The sequence below is a fragment of the Mesocricetus auratus genome, unplaced genomic scaffold (assembly GCF_017639785.1).
Source record: "Mesocricetus auratus isolate SY011 unplaced genomic scaffold, BCM_Maur_2.0 Super-Scaffold_100007, whole genome shotgun sequence".
Lineage (NCBI taxonomy): Eukaryota > Metazoa > Chordata > Mammalia > Rodentia > Cricetidae > Mesocricetus > Mesocricetus auratus.
This window is the reverse complement of record NW_024429191.1, coordinates 68,411,693-68,431,521: the sequence shown is the minus strand read 5'-3', so window position 1 is coordinate 68,431,521 and position 19,829 is coordinate 68,411,693. Positions and strand designations below refer to the sequence as shown.

The following is a 19,829-nucleotide window of genomic DNA, read 5'->3' as shown; positions in this document are numbered from 1 at the left end:
AGATCATTTACAGATATTTGCATAAATGATAATTATACTATATACAATTAATAATGAAGTATCATTTATGGGTAACTTATGTACCAAATACTGCACTGTACACATGGAATATTTAAGTCCAAAAATAACCAATGAAGTAACAATTGTCCCAGAAGAGAAAATGACAGTGTAGGCAAGTTAAGACATTTACATAAGGAGGTGGAGAGTTGGCTCAATGGTTCAGAGCTGTGGCTGCTTTTCCAGAGGACCCAGGTCCAATCTCTTGCACCCACATGGCAGATCACAACCACCTATAACTCCAGTTCCACATCTGATACCATCTTCTGGCCTTTGCAAATGCAGACATTTACACAAGCAAAACTTACCCATACACATAAGATAAAAATTTAAAAAACAAAAATAAAAATAAAGCGTTCTCAAAGTGACGAACATAGAAGCTACAGAAATGATTACTGATCAGGAACTATATAGAGGGAGATCGCAAAAGCTAGTCTGGGTCTGTGTTCTTGTGTAAACAAATTCACACAGGGATATATTATAGGGACGCAGATCAAGCAAGTATGACGCTGGTTTGAGTTGGGGCCCAGAAATCTGATTTTTTTTAATGCTCCCAGCTAATTGCCACATATGATCAAGCACAGCTGACCCTCCGGTTCTGAAGGTGATTGGTTTAGGACTCTCAATGGTGACCAAACCTGCGATGCTCAAGTCCTTTATATAATATGGTACAGTGTTTGCATGTAACCTCTATATGTCCTCCAACTAATGCTGTAAATCACCTCTGAGGTGCCTATTCCTACTACAATGTAAATCTTATTTAAGAAGATGTGTTTATAGGGAATGATGAAGAGGGAAAATGTCTGTACATGTGCAGTGTAGACGAGCATCCCAGACCCAACTACATAGCATATAAGAGCAACACCCAGCTTGAGTCTTCATCAAGTGCTTTCTCAGATCAGTTTCCAGGACAGAAAAATACATATAAAGGTATCGGGAACTCGTTAAACTTTGCCTGTGTACAACTGTTTCTTTGGAATACTTTGTCCTCCACCAGGAGTACTGTAGTGACCAGCCCCTCCCATTTCAGAGGCCATGACAGGCCAACGTGTGCTTGCATGACCTTGCCACTCCTGTCCTAGTCACTAGGAGGTCAGATGGCAAGGAGCCGATCAGAAGTTAGCTGGTGGGGCTGGGGTGTGCTTTACGGCTCTGGGTGTGCTTTACAGACAGCGCACAACAGTGACATGCAGAACACAGCAACTGCCCTGGGAGGGCCTATGGGCCATAACAACCAGTTGACCAATCAACACAGGACAGGTTCTCCAAACTTGGAAGTGCACCAATCCTGAGACTGTTTCATAACCCTAGACACTCCCCTTATGCTGCCCTTTAAGATCCCTGCCTCGAGGTTGCTCGGGGTCTTTCTCCAGTCATCTACTGTGGTGGGGGATGAAGGGCCCGAGCTAATGGGTTTAGCTCGTTAAACAACTTCAATAAAAGACTCTTTGCTTTTGCATCGAAATGGGCCTCTTGGTGATTTTGGGCTTCAGAATTTGGGCACAACAGTACTAATTTGACAGCTAATCCCAGTGCACCCTTAAGTCTGCAAAGTGCTCCTCGAAATGATGGTGAGGCTCTGAAGAGACAAGTGCAGCAGTGAATGACAGACTTCTAAAGACCTTTGTGTTCCTTCAGTGTCCTCAGACTTCCCAGGTCTTGGCCTTTCCAGTGGCTCATTGTTCAGATTTCCTTAAAATCAATAGCCCTATAATTACCCTCCCCAACTCCACCCTTTGAAGGGCTGGTTTGAGAGGGCTTCAGTTCCTTACAGCCAGTTCTCCCTAGCTGGTAACTGTATAGTCAATATTTCTGCATTGGAGTATTAATGTTATTTTAATATCATTTATATTACACCAGACTATGTATGTATGTATGTATGTATGTATGTATGTATGTATGTATGTAGCACTTGGCAGATATATAATACCCAGCAAATATGAGTTGCTCCCCCATACTGTCCAGTCTCCTCTCCTTTTGCACATTCCAAATGATAGATAAGAAGCCTCTAGAATGAACTGACTCAGAATTAGTGTCCTCTATCTGGCCTTTGAAAATCAAATGAGTAGCAGGAGGGGCATAAGGAAACAAAGCCCATTTAGCCATTTTGTCCCTCAGGCTAGATTCACTTGCAAGGTTTCTTTAAGTGTATTGGAGGGCAGGAAGTGGATTAATGATCCGACCATATCCATGTATCTGGTATGATCCGTATGTCTGTAATGTCCATCACAGGGTCATGCCTTGAATGTTAGGTCGCCAACTGGTGAAGCTACGCTTGGAGGTTTCAAAACCTCTGGGAACTGGGACCTAGAGGGAAGACGTAAGTCACTGGGATGGATGCCTGGGAGTACCGTTTCCCTCTTGCCTTCCTCCCACAGCCCCTGTGCTTCCTGTCTGAGGTGAACTCCTCCCTCTGCTGCATATTCATGCTGCCATCTTGTTTTGTCAAGCATTAAGGACCAGGTGACCAAGGACCAAATGCCCTGCAACCATCGAGCAAAATGATTGCTACATTCTTTATGTTTTTAAAATATATATATTTAAATATTAAATATATATCCGCTATCTAGCTGGTTACCTCAATGACAAAAGTCACCAATACACCCCTGTGATGGTTAATGTCAACTGTCAACCTTGTGATGCCTAGAATTAACTGGGAGATGAGCCTCTGGGCATATCTTTGTGGGGTGACCATAGGTTAATGGAGCTAAGAAGACTCACCCACCCATCATAGTGGCACCATTCCGTGGGACAGGACCCTGGACTATGAGCTGAGCATTCATGACTCTCCATTTTTGACTACAGATGTAACCTGGCCAGTGGCCTCAAGTTCCTGTGACTGTCCCATTATGATAGACAAAACCCTGGAATTGTGGTAATAATTAAACCTTTCCTGCCTAAGTTGCAAATGTCTGAATATTTTATCACCATAACTGGAAAAGTAACTAAGACCTAACAACCATCACCTTCCACCCCCAAGGTGAAGTAGTATAAACACTGGAGACTTTTCTACCTCCATCATCCCCAAAGCCACCCCAATTTTGTATATGCATAAATAAACAGTACTTTTTTTTGCCAACATAGCTTTGTTTCACCTCTGTAACCTCTCCACTCAGAGTGCATCCCCCAATTCACTATGGAGAACCTCCAAACCACTACTGACAATGAATTCCCAGATATAAAAAACTGGACATCTGTGCCCTATAGTTGAACCTGCAGTCATCAGTCAATTAGAAACTGAGCAGTTTTCCTTGGAAGTAGATCGGGGGACCTTTTAGCATGAGTCACAAGGCACAGATACAATCCAGCTTCATTCTCCAGAAACCCGTTGTCTTTTTGTCAGGATCTTACATCTTGGAAAGGAGTGCGAGGGAAGAGGGAATGTGAAAGGTCTTTCCATGAACTTGTCCGAGGAAGCAGCAGTTGGGGAGAGAGGAGGGAGATGACTTGCTCCCTTCTCTATGATGAGAATCCCACCATGTTTGAATATCACTGAGCAAGATGAACAACATTCCCTCCCTCACCTGGTTTTCATCACAGCCCTTTTAGGAACCCTGGGAGGTATTCAGGGCAGAACAAACAGAGAAACAGATTTCCTGATGGCAAGCCTCAACGTCTGAGAACTGGGACAGACCTCTGTGGCAAGACGAGCTGACATCTCTGTTCCTAAGTGGCTGCATCCTGACCCAGCCTCAGTCCCTGTGGGTTGCGGGCGGCACGCGTCACTCTAGTCCTCTGCACACACACTCAAATGTCCTCAGCCATAACTAAATCATCTCGAATAAACTAAATCATCTCAAATAAATTCAAGAAAATGAATGCGGGAAGCAGTCTGTTGAGTCCCCAGTATGTGCCCCAGTGCTTTGCCATCCATTCCCCCTGAAATGGAAGACTGTGATTTGCAAAGGAGATGACAATTTGGGGCTGACTCCATCCCAGACAGGGCTGCCTTTTCCAAAATGAACCTCCTTCACCTGGAATTGAGTTCTCCCCCGTTTTTCTGTTCAGAACTTTGCAGTTAAAATGAGTGCTCTTTGACAAAGCTTCCTGGCAATGCAGCTGTCTGCAGCTGCCTCCCTCTTGAGTGGGCAGCACTGTAGAACCTTCCTTTCAGGTCGCCTTCTCCCACAACTACAGACAGACCAGAGCAGGAGCGGAGACACGGAAGAGACTCATGAAAGAACTCTTAGAAGACCAAAGGCTTTTCAGTCTTTTGAATGAAGATGACACTTAGAAATAGGGGGATGCGATTTGAAAGAGGAGACAGGTGGGCGTTCAGAAAGAAGGTGAGCCGTTCCTTGGTCTCCCAGCTCCCGGTAGGAGCCTTGGATCTGAGATATTTGTGTGCTGAGGGCCCTTCCCCCTCTCAATCTTATGGTCTTTCATCTCCCCCTTATCCTCTCTTATCTCCCCCCGCCCAGCTCTCACCCTTCCCTCCCTCTGTGTGCAGGAGGGTAACTGCACATGGACACGAGGAGGGAATGGCACCAGGGAAAGTGAAGATGAGTGGCATGTCGCTAGGCAGAGGATGGCTGCCAAATGGCAGCCAAGACCCCTGGCCCTTTGACAGTGGCATCATATATGTGCCATGGTTTTGAGACCCCGTCATCAAAAAATCAATATAATTTCCCATCTTCAAATACTGACCCCCTAGCATCACAACATAATATTTGAATCTGAAGGTGCACTTTCTACATTCCATTTAGCAAATGTCTTCACTCTTTCCATGAGAAGTCTATGGTTTTGAGAAGAAAGGTGCCTTGCAGAATGCTGCACACATTTTGCAACACACAATCACATTCCAACAGCTCCTGCTTTCCAGCCCAATGTGGTATCCTCTCTTACTTTGCCTATTTCCTCATACTAGGCCAAAATAACAAAGCTGGACTGATTCTTGTTTTACAGATGGAGAAATGAGCACAGGAAGACCTTCATCCCTTCTGTCTACTCTCTCCTAGGATGGAGAATACATACACTCTAAATATCTGTATCCTACCTACTCTTCATTATAAATTGAAATCACTTTCTTGGAAGTGTCCCATAGTCTCCCATGTTGCCAGTGGTTGCTCCTTCCTTAGAATTCCATCCATTTCCACTCAAGGCTGCGTATGTCCTTCTCTTATGATGCTTAACTTCCTATAATAAAGATTAAGTGCATTGGTCCATAGGATGGCACTAGCCCAAGAGATGCCAGCATCTCTGAGGACACAGACTTGATGCATGGGCTGTGACTGGATCAAACCTTAGCTACCTCATTGTGTGATCTTTTTAAAATGTGTTTCTGTGTTTGCACAGATTTGGCTTGCAAAGATTTTTTTAAGGAAACACAATAAATCCTTCTTGTTTTTTGATGAAGGATTAAGTGAGAAACACAATGAAGGAATGGGAGGCTGGTTTCAAAAATGAGGACCTGAGTTTCATCCCCCAGAATGAATAAAGAAAGTAGTTGTACAGCCGGGCATTGGTGGCTCATGCCTTTATCCCAGCACTCAGGAGGCAGAGGCAGGTGGATCTCTGTGAGTTCGAGACCAGCCTGGTCTACAAGAGCTAGTTCCAGTACAGCCTCCAAAGCCACAGAGAAACTGTGCCTCAAAAAAAAAAAAAAAAAAGGAAAAAATTAAATAGTAAGTAGAAATGGAAAAAGTTGGGTGTGGTGTTGGGCACTTGCAACCCCAGTTGGCCAGACAGACATCCTAGCCTACCTGACAACTCCCAGGCCAATGAGAGACCCTGTCTCAAAACAACAAAAACAAAACAAGGTGGATTACCCTTAAGAAACAACAACTGAAGTTGGCCTCTGATCCCTAAATCCATGACATATACATGCTTGTAGACATGTATCCACATGATGCACACACATACATACACATGAAACACGACAAACTCAGAGAAGAATTGAATCTTGGAGCACCATTATTTACTGCAGTCTACTTGCCACAGATAGCCCAACCCTAATGAAACACCTCCTCAAGGGATCACCCTCAATAGGAGCACACCAAAGGCTCAGGGCAGAGATGGGTCAGGCCCAGATACAGGTAGTAAAAGGTCAATTGTTCAGAAGTGAATTTTGTTTCGTTCTGTCCCGTTGTAATAGGATTTCATGTATCCCAGACTGGCTCTTAACTACTTATGTAGCTCAGAGTGACACTGAACCCTTCATATCGCTGTCTTCACATTACAAGTGTTAGGCTTACAGGAGTGTGCCACCATGCCTAGCTTGACGTGATCTGGAAGGAGATAATGTTAATATTCTTTATTGTCTAACTATTTTATCTTTTCTTAGAATAAATTTATCTAAACATTTACCAAATATAATCAGCATTATGAAATTTCTGCTGAAGGTATTTTAGTGGAAAATTTTAGTTGTAGAAACTTGGAACACTGCTAGACTAGACCCCGGAGGGAAACAAAAGCTTTGGGAGTGTCATAATTTGGAAGAATCTATTGGGAAATGGGATCTTTTTAAATGAATCACTGCAGATCTTGAACACACATGAATATTCAAATTCTTTTTGGAAAATTCCTATTTGTAAACCTGTTGCTATATGTGAAAGAAAATTTTAGAAATTAGATTATTGAATGTTCTCCAATTGTCCGCATACAAAAAAAAAAAAACCTGATGTGAGAAGCTACCCTATTAATGGAATGGGCTAAAAAGTGCGATTTTGACAGTCAGCAAAAATTCACCTATGTTAAGGCATAAAGATAAAATCTATAATAAAAATATTTTTGAAACAAGCCAATACTCAAGTGTGAGTTTTTCCCTTTAAAAATATACTAATGAGAAACTGGGGAGAATACTGAGTCAGTGATGTACATGTCATCCAAGCTTTAGGACCCAAGTTCTTCCCCAGTACCCATATAAAAAGCAAGTGGAGGCAGCACTGGGAAAACAGGCAGGAGGATCCCTGGGGCTCAATGGCCAGTCAGTCTAATCAGCAAGTCCCAGGTACCAGGTAGAGGCTGTCTCAAAAAATAAGGTGGATGGCTCCTGAAAAATGGCACTGGAGGTTGACCTTTGGCTTCTACACACATGTACATGCATATGTACCACACATATACAAACGTATTAAAACACACACACATGTATACACTGCATAAACACGAAGTATACTACAAGAAAGATCTAGTAGTGCGTGCCTATAATCTCTGCACCCTGAAGTCTGAAACATCCTCTGCTATATAATGAGATACTGTCTTAAAAACAACAAACAGAAAAATTAATGGAAACTTAAGAGCATTATGATAACTACTCTTTTTTCTGATTTATATTTATTTTACTACCTTAAAAAATAAGACAGTCAGTAGAAGAACCAAATTATGGCTTTCTAGCCAATATTATTACTTTTTAAAAGTTGCCTCGTGCTAAAAATAATTACACTAGACAGAAGAGAGGAAGTTAAAAGCTAGCTGCTTTCCAAACAATGCTAGGTATTCTCCTGCTGTAGAGATTCATTCTTTGGCAAGACCTCCAACACCCCCACAGAATTTTGGAAACAAAACTCAAATAAGGTGATGTCTCTAGCAAGGAGGTTTATTGCTTGGAGCTTATTAAATTTCTGATCCTTGTCCATTTTCTTTTTTTTTCTTTTTTTTTTTTTTTGGTATTTCGAGACAGGGTTTCTCTGTAGCTTTGGAGGCTGTCCTGGAACTCACTTTGTAGACCAGGCTGGCCTCGAACTCACAGAGATCCGCCTGCCTCTGCCTCCCGAGTGCTGGGATTAAAGGCGTGCGCCACCAACGCCTGGCCTCCTTGTCCATTTTCTTAAGTGTGGAAAGAGAGAGATGTTTTCCATCCTCAGAACCTTTTGTCACATGGTAGAAGGTTTCTTCACATTGACACTATTGACATTTCTGGCCAGACAATTTATTAGGGGGAACTGCCTTGAGCATCACAGAATGTTCAGCTACATCCCTGATGTTTACCCACTAAACCACCAGTGGTAACAGGATTTCCCATCAGAAATCATTCAGTTGAAAACCACTATAAGAGACTGAGTTCCAGCACTACTTTGTTGAAATGGCTCCTTTATGTTGCTGAACTTGGTCAATGCTCCTACTGTTGTTGAGCTTTCTTCCTCTTCTTCTTCCTTCTCCTCCTCTGTCCCCACACCTAGAAAGTGAAAATAATACCATCTATTCTGATTTTCATGGGGTTTGTTCTTATGTTAATGTTTTCCTTATTGGTTAATGAATAAAACACTGATTGGCTGATTGGCCAGACAGGAAGTGATATAGTTGGGTAGAATCAGGATATAAGCAGGGACAAACAGGAAATCGCTCTCTTCTCTGTGGAGATGCTTAGCAGTCACAATGTCAACTGCCAAAGGAGTTAGAGGTCTGAACTCTTCTCCAGTAAAATTAGACCATGTGGAAATACATAGATTAATAGAAATGGATTAATAAGTAAGACAGAGCTAAACAATAAGAAGCCCTAGTCATCAGCCAACCGTTTCATAATTAATACAGCATCTGTATGTTCATTTGGGGCTCAAGGGCCATGGGACCTGCTGGCCCAGAAAACTCATGCTTACAAAATGATCTCATATAAAGTTCACAAACGTTAACACACAGGGAAATAGCTTGTACAGTTGCAGAAAGTTATTATGATAGACAGGTCAAGAATGGATGTGACAACTCAATGGTGGGGGCAAATGAATCTCTTCAAAATATCTATAACTGATTTCATCTTCATTTCAGTCCCTCAAAACTTAATTATCAAATTAAAGGTAATTTCTTCTTTTCTAAATTAAAATAGGTTCAGCAATACCTTTGAAGATAAATTCAAAAGACAAATGTTCACGATCTTTCTCCCCTCTGCATCTTTCTAAAGGTCATACATTAGAGTCGGGTGTAAATTATCAGTCCTATGATAGTGAATGGTAGAGTTTCAATCCACATGTTGACCTCAGGCCTGTGCTAATCTCTGGGATATTTGAGACTAGGTTCATGGAGTTCATCTTGTTCTTTGAAGATTTAGCTGTCTTCCTAGACATGGCCTCTAGGAGTGGGGTCTCTGCATCCCGAAGTCATCTTATTGATCACCTAGTCTGTTCTTGTCTTCCATTTCTTTCAGCTTTGGTGTCCCCCTACATCAACTAGAATCTGTACATATTAGCATATAGGGCTTCAAGCCAGCTTACCTGGACACCTTCCCAGCCCTTATTCTGTTGCCTAGCAGCTATCTTGGAGGTTGAGCTGGGTGGACCAAGGACTCTTCTTTAGGTCAGATGTAAGTGATTTTTCTATTTTCTTATCTTTATTTTCCTGCTCATCATCCTTTCTTCCTTTACACTTTAAACAATCTAAGTTGTTCTGAACCTCCTCAGAACTACAATGACGACAACCACCACCACCGCTCTCCCTGTTGAGTAGGGAATCCCTTTATCTTTTCATTTTGAGACAAGGTCTCACTATGAAACCCTTGATAGCCCTTGAACTCATGATGTTCCTGCATCCACCTTTCAAATACTGAAGATAAAGGCATGCTCCATGTTTTTTCTCACTATTCTAGGTTCTTTTTATTGTTGTGATAAAATTCTAGCCAAAAGCAACTTATAAAAGGAAAGGGTTTATTTGGCCTGTGCTTCTAGGTCATAGTCCATCACTCAGAGAAATCATGGCAGAACTCAAGCAGGACCTTAAGGCAGAAACCATGGAGATTCACTTGCTGGGTCATTTGTTGGTTAGCTTTTCTTATATAGCCCAGGATAACATGCCTAGGGAATGGTGACGCACATAGTGGGCTGGGCTCTTCTATACCAATTAACAATGAACAGAATCCTCCAAGGCCATTGTGATCTGGAGAGTCCCTCAGCTGGAACTCCTGTCTTAGGTGACTCTAGGGTATGTCAAGTTGACACCTGTAATTAAGTATGACACCACCTTAACAATTTATCTACCCTAATCTATGTAACATTGTCTTCTCCTTTCAAGGAGTAGGAGCTTTATCGAAACATTGATGTCCATTTGAAAAAACACAGAGTGATGGTGAGGGTTCATGGCCAGGTGATGGGAAGAATTCTGTGAAAATGGAAAGCATGCTCCAAATTATCTTCAGACTTCTGCCAACAGTCCTCCCACACAGGAATAATCTGTTGCCCTTGAAAAGCAAAACCCACCCTCAGAGAGACGCAACTTAAGCTTTGAAAAGCCCCTTACTTTTCTGAGCTGTCCTTTCTCTGCCCTCCTTCTACTGTCATCTGCCCTCTCTCGATTGGTTTCCTGTGTGGATTGTCCCTGGAAGGGAGCCCCTGGGTGAGCAGAAGGCTTGCTGACTGCCTTCCTTCTTTTCTAGGGAAGCCAGACTGATACAGCTGCGCTGGCAACCAGAGTTTCCAAGAAGGGTCGCCAAGCATGTGGGGCCTCCGCTGAGAGAGCTCAGACAACATTCCCTCATGGAAAAACCATTCAAGTGTGTTTCTTCAGAACCACCAGAGAAGGCCAGGGCAGACTGCAGGTCTCTTTACCAGCCACAGGAACCTCAAAGGCAACTCCCACTAGCTCTGTCAGCAGTTGCCTTTGGAAATTCAGATCCCTCGACCCTCTCAGGACCAACTGTGCATTCCTGGTAGCGTCCCCAACTTATGCTACATGCATATGATACACACATGGGTGGCACATCTCCCCTTGGGCTTGGTTTAGAAGCTTGGATTTGTATAATGGAACTTCCTCTGCCACATCGACTAAAATAACTCTGGAATCCCTTTTGGGGTAGATTTTAATTAGGAAGGACATAGCACTTAAATTATGTTTATTACTTTCAGTGGCTTGTACAGATTGTGGATTAAGAAAAGACTACAAGCGTCATGTGAACTATATTTTTTAATGGGATGATGGATCTGGTAGGGGAAAAAAATTCTACCCCATTCCAGAATCCTACGTAACGGGCATCATGGTCATTATCTTACCTAAGAAAGAGGAGAGAGTTTAAGCAACTGATCTAATTGGGAACTAAATATTTCAGGAGATATCAGGGAGCATGCCCTTAGCCTGACTCAGTGACTCATCCCTGCAGTCACCGTTTACCTGTTATGCTGTCTGACTGCTAACAATAGAGGTAGGATGGTGCCTATGTGTAACTAAATGAATTGTGAGTGTGGTGGAGATATTCAGAGTGAAACAGATGCATAGGAAGTATATACATATACATTCATACATACAAACATGCATACATACTTACACACATTCAAGGCCTGAGCAACAGACTTCACTTTTGAACCCCTTGGGGTGTACAGTTCCGTTTACGAATGAATGCCTATCATTTTACTTAGACTTACGTGTTTTTAAAAATTTCTTTCTCCCACCTTTCTTTCCTAAATCTTGATGAAAATACATTTTTAGCCTACAATTATGATTTTAGTAACAATCTTTATGCTACCGGACTTTGCCCTCCTTTGTGTGTACGTGCAGGTGCATGTGTGTACATGCATATATGGAGGCCAGAGGGCATCACTTGGCATCTTCCTCAACTGCTCCTCACTTTATATTTTGAAATAGGGTCTCTCACTGACCACCTGGGGCTTGCCGGAGTAGCTATACTGGCTGGCCAGCAAGTCCAAGGGGTTTTCCAGTCTCAGCTTGCTGGGGCTGGAATTACAGGTGTGTGGTACACACCCAACTTTTAAATGGGTGCTTTTCTGTTTTGTTCTTTTCTTTTTTTATTAATTTATTTTTTACATTCCAATCCCAGTTCCCCCTCCCTCCTTTCCTCCGGCTGCCCCCACACTCCCACCTCCCATCAGCTCCTCAGAGAGGGTAAAGCTTCCTGTAGGAAGTTTACTAAGTCTGTCTCATCATCTTGTTGAGGCAGGACCAAGGCACCTCTCCATCCCCCACACCCCTGTGTCTAGGCTGAGCAAGGTAACCCTCCATATAGAATGGGCTCCACTACGTCAGTCTGTGCATTAGTGTTAGATCTTGGATCCACTGCCAATGGCCTCATATACTGTCCCAGACACACATTATCACCCATATTAAGGGAGTCTAATCCATTCTTATGTGGGTTCCCTCTTTGTCAAACCAGACTCAGTGATCTCTCACTAGCTTGGGTCAGATGATTCTGTGTGTTTCCCCATCATGGTCTTGATTCCTTTGTTCATATTATCACTCCTCTTTCACATCAGTTGTACTCCAGGAGCTTGGTCCAATGGTTAGTTGTAGATTTCTGCATCTCCTTCCATTTCTAGAAGAGGGTGCTAGTTTCTCTGGGGTTGTGGATTATAGACTGAGTATCTTTTGATTTATGTCTGGTATCCACTTATGAGTGAGTACATACTATATTTGTCTTTCTGACTCTGGGTTACCTCACTCAGGATGATTTTCTTCTAGTTCTGTCCATTTGCCTGCAAATTTTAGGATGTCATTGTATCTTACCACTGAGTAGTACTCCATTGTGTAAATTACCACATTTTCTTTTTTCATTTTTCAGTTGAGAGAGGCATATGGGTTGTTTCCAAGATCTGGCTATTACGAATAATGTTTCTATGAACATAGTTGTGATGTGAATGTACCTCCTTTGGGTATATGCCCAAAAGTGGTATTGTAGCGTCTTGAGGTAGGTTGATCCCTAATTTTCTGAGAAATCACCATACTGATTTCCACAGCAGCTGTACAAATTTGCACTCCCACTAGCAATAAAGGAGTGTTCCCCTTTCTCCACATCCTCTCCAGCATAAGGTGTCATCAGTGTTTTTGATCTTAGCCATTCTGATCGGTGTAAGATGGAATCTCAGAGTGGTTTTGATTTGCATTGTCTGGATGACTAAGGACGCTGAGCATTTCTCCTTAAGTGTCTTTCTGCCATTAAATGTGGGCTTTTGAACTGGAATCTGGTCCTCACGTTTGTGTTACAAGCACTTTACCAATGGGGCCATCTCCCCAGCCCCTGACTTTGCAGATCTTTAACAGTCGCATGACTGTAATTGCACTGTCTGCTTAGCTTTTCTCAGGGTCATAGACGATTACCTATGCAGCCATTTCTCCTTTCTTTGTTTTTCTGCTAAAGAAGCATGGGGCCTCAGACGTATCACATGTCTTTCACCATAACCATTCAACAAGTATTATTAATCCTCTCTTTGCCAGCTAGTCTGTATTCTAAATGACAGGGATGGAGCAGTGAATGGTAATGACCATGGCAGGGAAGACAGGTAAGCGAATGAACAGGGCGACTTCAGATTCTAATGAAAATTGTGAAGAGACACAATTCATAAGGGGAAGAAACCAAGCCTCCATCTGAGGAAAGAGCAGAGAAGTAAGGCAGCAAGTGGGAAGAAGTTGGATGGAGGGATGAACACATCAGGGGGCTTGGTGGGATGCAGAGGGATCAGGTACAGGGACGGAGAAGAAGGCAGATGCCAATGCATGGAAGAGGTTACAGGGCATGGTCTGAAGCTCGGGTTTTATCCTGGAAGCAGTGAAAATATTTGGAAAGTTTTAGCAGAGGGGAGGCTTGCTCTGGCTTACATTTAAAAATGATCCCTCTGGCTGCCATATGGCAAATGAATTAGAACGAGACTTGCACGCAAGCTGAGTGGAACAGACCATGGCAGAGGTGGTGGTGGCCTGGACTGCAGGTAGTGACATTATGGAAAGGCCTGGACCCTACGGGTAAGTGAGAGAACTGGGACTGGTGTTCAAGTCCACTGTACAGTCTGTCCCGGGCCTACCATACACCAGTGTAAATACGCCTGAATCTCTCCCTGCATACCCTCCACAACAGTGCTTTTTGATGGGTGACCTGGTCAATGGGGACTGCTAATGTCTCCACAGGAACTAGAGTAACATGGTGTGAGCCATGATCATATAGCAGCATCTCTGACATCCACCTTCCTGGAATGCTGATCATAGACTAGGTCATGGGAGGCCACCAGGAAAGGGTGAGAAAAAAAAGAGAGCTGAGAAACCTTGTGGAGTATCTGACCCTGAAGAAGTCTGAGGAAGATGCAGACAGACAGGAAAGAAGAGGCCCATGCCCATCGAAGATCCACAATGTGGATGGCAGCAGAAGGAAAGAGACAGACAGGCGGTGCTGGACACGAGAAGGCCACAGATGAACTTGAGGGTGTAGGCTTCCTGCGGTAAAAGTCCCCAGACTCCTCTTTTTCTAACAATTCACAACTCCTCTGGAGGTAAGACAGAATTTCCAAACATTCCTAAGAGTTCTATGTTCCCCAGACATCCTGTGAGCGTCATTGCTGTTCTACTGAGGATATCACTATTATATCTCGTTGTATTATATGTTACATCCTATGCAATCCTTTCTCTAAAGGTCTGGAAGGGGTCTTATTTGCTTTTGAAGCCTTGGGCCATACCCAAGGACCCTGTGTGCAGTAGGCAATCCACAGAAAGCTGCTTGACATTTAGGTGCATGACATTCCTGAAGAACCAAGGGATCGCTCTTAGTTATTAATCTCTGTTGGTTACAGATGCTTTGGAGAAAAGTCATGATGGCCATGGATCCCGTCCTCCAAAAGAACCCATACATAAGAGAATATTTTCTTCCAGGAATGGTGGTGTATACCTGTGGTTCCATCACTCAGAAGGCTGAGGCAGGGGCTGCCAAATTTAAGATCAGCCTAGGCTGTATAGGAAGAACCTTCCTCAATGTAGATGGTAATTAACACAGAGACCCACTGCTGATAAAGGTATAAAGAATAAGAAACTGTGAAGTGTTCAGCCCTAAATGGGACATCTACACACACATCCCCAAGGCTCAGGGATCATCTCAAAAGAAGAGGCAGAAAGGTTTAAGAGCCAGAGGTGGTAGATGACAAGGAAAGAATGTCTTCCAGACACAACAGGACAGTTGCACGTATGAACTAACAGTGGTTGTGACAGTGCACGACACCTCAAAGCAGTTAAAAAACCCAACATGGAAGGGAGTAGTCACTAAGTTCCATCCCTCACTGAGGAGCTATTGGCATTTGATAGCTGCTGGGAGAGGAAGAGACTGTTTTCTTTAAAGGACGTGACCCCTGATAGGTCAGCCATACCTTAGGGAAGATCCCATACCCCAGTATTTGAAGAATACAGATTGTACTTGATGAATTTTAAAGAAAGATGAGGGGAAATGAGAAGAGAGGAGATGGAAGAGAGGAGAGGAGACAAAAACTAGTAGAAAGATGTGGAATCTGAGAGGAGTTGGGGAGTGAATACGATCAAAGTACATTGTATGGAATTCTCAAAGCATTAGTAAAATATTATTTTAAAATAATTTCATCTTGCATCTGAAGACTCTGTCTCCCCATAAATGGGTTGTTTATTCACAGTTATTGTCCCAATATCATTGAGTTCAATTGCGTTCTTGGGTCATGTTCTTTCTAAATTGTTGCTTTCGTGAGTCACATAACAGAAATTGTCTTGTAACGGAAATTGGCAAGGTTCTTCCAAGAACAATATGATACTTAGGATGTTTCTCTTCACTATCAAGTCAAATTATTAAAATACCTAATGCCAAAAAATGAAACACAAGATTTCCATGTGTGCACATGTTCCTATGTGTGGGAGTGCAGATGTTCATGTGTACATGTGGAGCACAGAGAACAGTGGGTGCTGTTCCTCAAGTGCCATCTACCTGGTTTTGAAACGAGGCCTCTCACGGGTCTTGAACTCACCATGTAGGTTAGGCTGGCTGACCAGTGAGCCCCTGAGCCCTCCTGCCTCCACTTCCCCAGCAGTGGATTCTATCACAGCCAGATTTTTTTTGTATGAGTTCTATGGGTCAAACACAAGTCCTCATGCTTGCTAAGTGTCTAGAAGACATCTTCTCAGCCCAATACATTGTATTTTTACTTTTATAGTTGGCAAAAATTGAATACCAAAAACCAGAAGTGACTTATTCAAAGCCACCAGAGCTCAGATATCCAGATCACCAAATCCTTTCCCCCTGCTGTGATTCCTAGCCAGACTGCACATATCATATTCATTGAGGATGCAAAGGTAAGAGAATTGTACCAAGAACTGGTCCCAAAGTCAGTTCTTAGGAAACAGATGGCAGCTAAGAAATGAGGCTCCTACCCTGGGCTGTTGTAGCCAGGTTATGTCTGTCCAGGGCAGAAGAGCCCAAAGGGTGCTAAAGTCCTGAAGATGGGTGACTATTCACTCCACTGTCCCTGGGAGCACGGCAATAACTCCAAGTGTTATATGCAGAAATTCAAATCTAATTGAGATTACTAATTAGCTCATTTCAACCTCCTGGGCATGAAGACTTCCAAGAAACACCTCCATGTCCTTGGAAGCCAGCTGGTTTAGGGCAAAGTCCCAAGAGGATGGAACATTTGAATATTCCTTCACCCCTGCCTCCCTTGTCTATAGTAGAAGGAAGCAGATGCTGGCAAGTTTATCCTGCACTCTTTCTGCTTCTAAGAGAGAGACAGGAAGGATGAGAGAGAGAGAGAGAGAGAGAGAGAGAGAGAGAGAGAGAGAGAGAGAGAGAGAGAGAGAGAGAGAGAGAGAATGTGAAAATGAAAAAGGAAGGAGAAGAGCCATGATGCTGGTGTGAATGGCAACAGGAGTAACTGGAGTATCTAGTATCTTCCTCTACAGCGTGAGGTCTTTACAGCCTGGAGAACTTGTTCTCAGTTGTTGATGCTGAGCACTTTGTCCCCCAACAGCTTTGAAGATTTGTGCCTCATTTTACAGATGAGAGACCTTGAGAGGAGCAGAGAGACAACTCCCAGCCACTTTCTGCTTCCTGTCTCCACCTGTTGACTGGACATATTTTGGCAAAGAGTCCTAGGGGCCTCAGACAACCAAATGCTAGGAAGTGTTATCAGCCCTTGCTCAGACTGACTTTGGGGTTAAGAACTGGGTGACAGAGTGTTGGTTAAAATGAACAATGATTCTTGTTCCTTTCCCAAATCAAAATTATCTAGGCAATAATTCAAGGTTTTTTTTTGCATCAGGGACCCTTTTTAAAAATTAATAAAAGCTATGGAGTTTTTCCTCTGGAATCTACCCAGGAGCTCAGAATCCAATCTCATGTAGATGCAAGTTTTAAAGAGAAGGTCAAACTGGATTGGACTGGGTCCTGAGTTCAATGACTGCTGACCTTATAGGAAGAGGAGAGGGTGTACAGACAAAGTGCCAAGAGTTCAGGGTTGAGAAGCTATGGGATGATGGAGACAAAGGCTAGTGACAGAGTGACAGCCCATGGAATGCCAAGCCTTGCTCATGGGATATGGAGACAGAATCTAGTGACACACTGGCAGCCCATGGAATGCCAACGTTTGTTGGTGGAATGATGGATACAGGGGGTAGTGACATTGCTACAGCCCATGGCTGTCAAGGCTCGCCCGAAGTCACCACAAGCTAAGAGACCAGGAAGGACCCTCTCCTAAAGTCTTCAGAGAGTAAAGAAGCCCCATTGGAACTTGGATCTTGGATGTCTGGTCCCCTGAACTATAAGAAAATGACTTTGGTTATTTTAAGGTACCAGTTGAAGCATCTTATTACCCGGTACCCAATATCTCCTCTACACACTACTCACTCAGGAAAAACAAACCATTTTCATTTTTCTGAACATGTATCTTGGTTCCACACAGCACACCTTTATCCACTGATTACCATTGTCTCCTATGCTCCAGTCCTTCTCCAATTCAGTACCCACTCCACCCTTAGTTTTTCTTTGCCAGAACTTTCCTGATCCCTTCTCTCTCCCAGGCTGGTTCAATACTTTTTTTCCATGTTCCCATAGGTTGCTTTCCTGTATTATGATGTTACTCTTGACCCTTGTCTATTTATTAGACCTGGATTCTCATGAGGAGGTATCCTGCCAGAGCCCCAGCTGTTGATAGAACACCTGGCATCTACTGGACAGTTAAAAATGTGACTGCACATTTACTTGTGGACAACTCTGGCCTACTTACAACAATGCAGATCTTCCGCAGCAGGCTAGCACTAAGAGCTGCACTGAGTTTATAGCCGGTGAGTTGGAGCCAGTGTAACAGCAGGAGGCAGACACATGGCTATTAGATTGTGCAAAGGCCCCTGGCTGTTTCCCTACAGCTATTTCATATGTGCTTATTGCCCTGGGGAAATGAGACCAAAAATTCTTCCTCAGATCTCTTCTACTGCTCATAACCCATGCTCTGGAACAACATGTTCTTCCAAAGCCTGGGAGTCCAGGAGCATTGGCCCTTGCTCCAATAGAAGCTACCTATGTGGCCAACATGACCTGAACATTATGGCAGTCACGACCTTGGTCTTCTTCTATAAACTGAGGAGCTAAAAGTTGTCATTCCATCCCTGAGAGTCCCCTCTCTGAGATGCCACAGAGTAAAGAACAAAATGATGGTGGTGTCCTGTTAAGGTGATGTGCCTCCCCCCAAACCATTTGAGAGCCAGAGCACCCCCTTCTTCACCCATGCTTCCAAGCTTCCTTTTGCCACATGACTACGTCTCTACTGGTTGGAGCGGATTAAAAGGTGTGGATGGGAAGGCAGCATCCTCTGTAACTCCTCTCACCATTTTCTTCATCCGAGAGGTACTGTTCTCAGTCCTGGGGAAAACAGAACAGAAGAAAGCACACTTTACAAAACAATAAAAGGACAACTAACTTCCCACTGAAGATTGCCATTAAGTGCCAGATGTCCAGTTGGGAAAGCCTATAAAACAAAGCAGCTGTTTGGACACTGCTCCCCAGGCCTCCCTCCCCTCCAGACGCTCATACCACGAGTTCCTGTGCTTTTGGGCTGAAAGGGAACATCTCCACTGCATGGGCCTTGTACTTTAAAATCACTGTGTTTGATGTGTGGGGGACCATACAGATCTTTCAGCGCTTGTCCAACGGAAAGACTCCTTCCTGTTTCTGGCTCTCCAGGCTCCTAGAAACCTCATACTCAGCTTAATTCAGCTCCAAAGTTTCCTCATTGTGGCCTTCGTTCTTAGACTGACTCTTCCTCTGTGCTCCGAGATGAGGGCAGCTAACACTTAGACAACCATTGTACATCCTCCATGTGCTACTGAGGCTCAAGTACCGGGACTAGGAAGAGCTGGGTTTCTTCTCCAGAATTCCTCTGCATGTATCTCGGCACTGTGAGTCAGCTAACCAACCATATTTCCCTTTCTTTATTGCCTCGGATGCTCAGACACTCCAGCCCCCACCCCTCAAAAAACAAAAACCTGTGATCTAACCCTAGCGTATCTACGGAATCCTGTGATACAGTATATAAAATGCTAATCTCACCTTTATTCTTTTCCCGTTTTGCCTCTGCTTTTCTTCCATATTCATCCTGACAATTCAATGAAATTAATATTTGGATAGACTCCCCTCCCCCACTTTGGAGACATATGCTCAAATCCTGGCTCAAGGAGAACAATATTAAACAACAAGTAAAATATATAGCATATATACCTCTGTAATTTTCCCAATATTCTGCAACTCACAAGGAAAATGGGGCTCTGAGGTTGTGCTAGTTCGTTTTTTCTGTTAGCTCAACAAAAACCGAGACACAGCTGGGAAGAGGAACTCAGTTGAGAAAATGTCTTCATATGATTGGCCTGTAGGCAAGTCTACAGAGCTTTTTCTTAACCAGTGATTGGTATAGGAGGTTCCAGCCTAGTGTGGGTGGGGCCACCCCTGGGCAGGTGATCCTAGGGGGCAGGCTGAGCAAGCAACTGAGAGCCAACCTGCAAGTAGCACTCCTCCGTGGTTTCTCCATCAGTTCCTGCCTCCAGGATCCCGCCCTGTTTGAGTTCCTGTCCTGACTTCCCTTCATGATGGAACGTGATGTGGAATGGTGAACTGAAATAAACTCTTTTCTTCCCAACAT

At 43.5% G+C, this 19,829-nt stretch overlaps 1 protein-coding gene across 3 annotated transcripts in view; it reads right to left on the bottom strand.

The window, feature by feature from the left end:
• Window positions 1-7,902: 7,902 nt before the first annotated feature.
• Window positions 7,903-19,829, bottom strand: part of Mmd (monocyte to macrophage differentiation associated) — a 76,362-nt gene continuing 64,435 nt past the window's right edge. The window contains exons 8-9 of one of the 3 annotated variants that reach the window (XM_040749466.1): window positions 18,420-18,556; window positions 7,903-8,170 (exon numbers count right to left, since the gene is read on the bottom strand). In XM_040749466.1, coding sequence (XP_040605400.1) covers window positions 18,451-18,556 — 106 coding nt within the window. In that variant the 3' untranslated portion in view covers window positions 7,903-8,170; window positions 18,420-18,450. Of the gene's footprint in view, window positions 8,171-18,410; window positions 18,557-19,829 lie in introns of those variants that run through there. The other 2 variants (XM_040749467.1, XM_040749469.1) reach the window with 2 other exon arrangements.